Source organism: Dendroctonus ponderosae, unplaced genomic scaffold (genome assembly GCF_020466585.1).
Source record: "Dendroctonus ponderosae isolate FM_Combo_2020 unplaced genomic scaffold, Dpon_F_20191213v2 Dpon_F_20191213_9, whole genome shotgun sequence".
In the NCBI taxonomy this organism is placed as follows: domain Eukaryota; kingdom Metazoa; phylum Arthropoda; class Insecta; order Coleoptera; family Curculionidae; genus Dendroctonus; species Dendroctonus ponderosae.
This window is the reverse complement of record NW_026019116.1, coordinates 7,902,982-7,904,542: the sequence shown is the minus strand read 5'-3', so window position 1 is coordinate 7,904,542 and position 1,561 is coordinate 7,902,982. Positions and strand designations below refer to the sequence as shown.

General features: G+C 40.7%; 1 protein-coding gene across 1 annotated transcript in view; it reads left to right on the top strand.

Annotated features, from left to right (window-relative positions):
- The window catches only part of LOC109539362 (glutamate receptor ionotropic, kainate 1), a gene marked incomplete at its 3' end in the record, with an annotated part of 30,421 nt that extends 28,860 nt beyond the window's left edge, over positions 1-1,561 (top strand). Inside the window, 7 exon segments of the mRNA XM_048669801.1 lie at positions 4-201; positions 255-435; positions 542-668; positions 721-904; positions 958-1,084; positions 1,143-1,261; positions 1,361-1,561. Of these exon segments, the coding sequence (XP_048525758.1) occupies positions 4-201; positions 255-435; positions 542-668; positions 721-904; positions 958-1,084; positions 1,143-1,261; positions 1,361-1,411 (987 nt within the window).

Below are 1,561 nucleotides of genomic sequence, written 5' to 3'. Positions count from 1 at the left end.
AAGGCAACATCTACCAGAATTGTGGGCGGTATTTGGTGGTTTTTCACACTAATAATAATATCATCATACACCGCGAATTTGGCAGCGTTTCTCACAGTCGAGCGAATGATCACACCGATCGAAAATGCTGAAGATCTGGCAGGCCAAACCGATATTCCTTATGGAACGTTGGAAAGTGGATCAACAATGACATTTTTCAGAGTGAGTGGCTGGAAAAAAATAAAAATTAATCCTACGATAATTTTTCTTTCGAGGATTCGATGATCGAAACGTATAAGAAAATGTGGAGGTATATGGAAAACCGTAAACCATCCGTGTTTGTGCCTACATACGAAGAGGGAATCAAGAAGGTTTTGCAGGGCAACTATGCCTTTCTCATGGAATCTACCATGCTGGATTATATAGTCCAAAGGGACTGTAATTTGACCCAAATTGGTATGTTACAAACCACTAGATTCGTTTTTGGTGACTGATTTCGGACAAGACAAATAGTCAAAAAGCAAACTTTACCTCAGCATATTAAGGCAAAAATGTGCTTCAGGTGGGCTTCTTGACTCCAAGGGTTATGGCATAGCAACTCCCATGGGAAGCCCGTGGAGAGATAAGATATCCTTAGCCATTTTAGAGCTTCAAGAAAAAGGAGAAATCCAAATGCTGTATGACAAATGGTAGAATTTTCATCTTCGTTCCTCAATGGAATATAAAACAGCACATTTCCAGGTGGAAAAACACTGGAGAAACGTGCACAAGAAACGACAAAGGAAAGGAATCGAAAGCGAACAGTTTAGGTGTGGACAACATTGGGGGAATCTTCGTCGTCCTGCTATGTGGTCTAGCATTCGCCGTTGTTATTGCCATCATGGAATTTTGCTACAATTCAAAAAAAACTGCAATTACAGAGAAGGCAAGTCAACTTTCCTGTTCACCAGGATGGTTCTTTGAAAACCTAATTTTCAGCGTTCTGCCAGCGCGCCACATCAGTCAATTTGCTCGGAAATGGGTGGCGAACTTTGCTTTGCCATTAGATGTAGAGGGTCCAGACAAAGGCCTGCTTTAAGACGACAATGCTCAAAATGCCTCTCAGGTAAACAGCTATATAAACTGACTCAAAGTTGCAAATGTATTCATGCAAAAGTCTTCAGGAGTTTCATATGTCCCTTCTCCTTTGGACATTCCGCCCCATCCACCTCAACCAGCCACCAGAACAGCTCCACCTTCAAATGGGCTGAGCCCGAGAATTTGTCCTTCACACATTCAGATTGTAAGTCAACCCTTAGTTATTATTAACAATTCCACGATCGGTTTCAAACTTGTCAGGAGATTTTTTGTAATTTTTTTTAACATGCTGTTATCTCTTTAGAAAGAAGACCATGTGGCTTTTCGAGCAGGTGGGCACAATGTTTCACCTTAAATAGGAGGAGACTGGTCTTCGAACTTTAAATAAGTGTGTTTTACTTTAGCTAGTAAGATTTTTTAAATAATAACTACTACGCGGCCAGGGCAATACTTCTGTTGCGGCTAATCCCTTCTTCGAGTTTCTTTACATTAAAGAAATATTGGG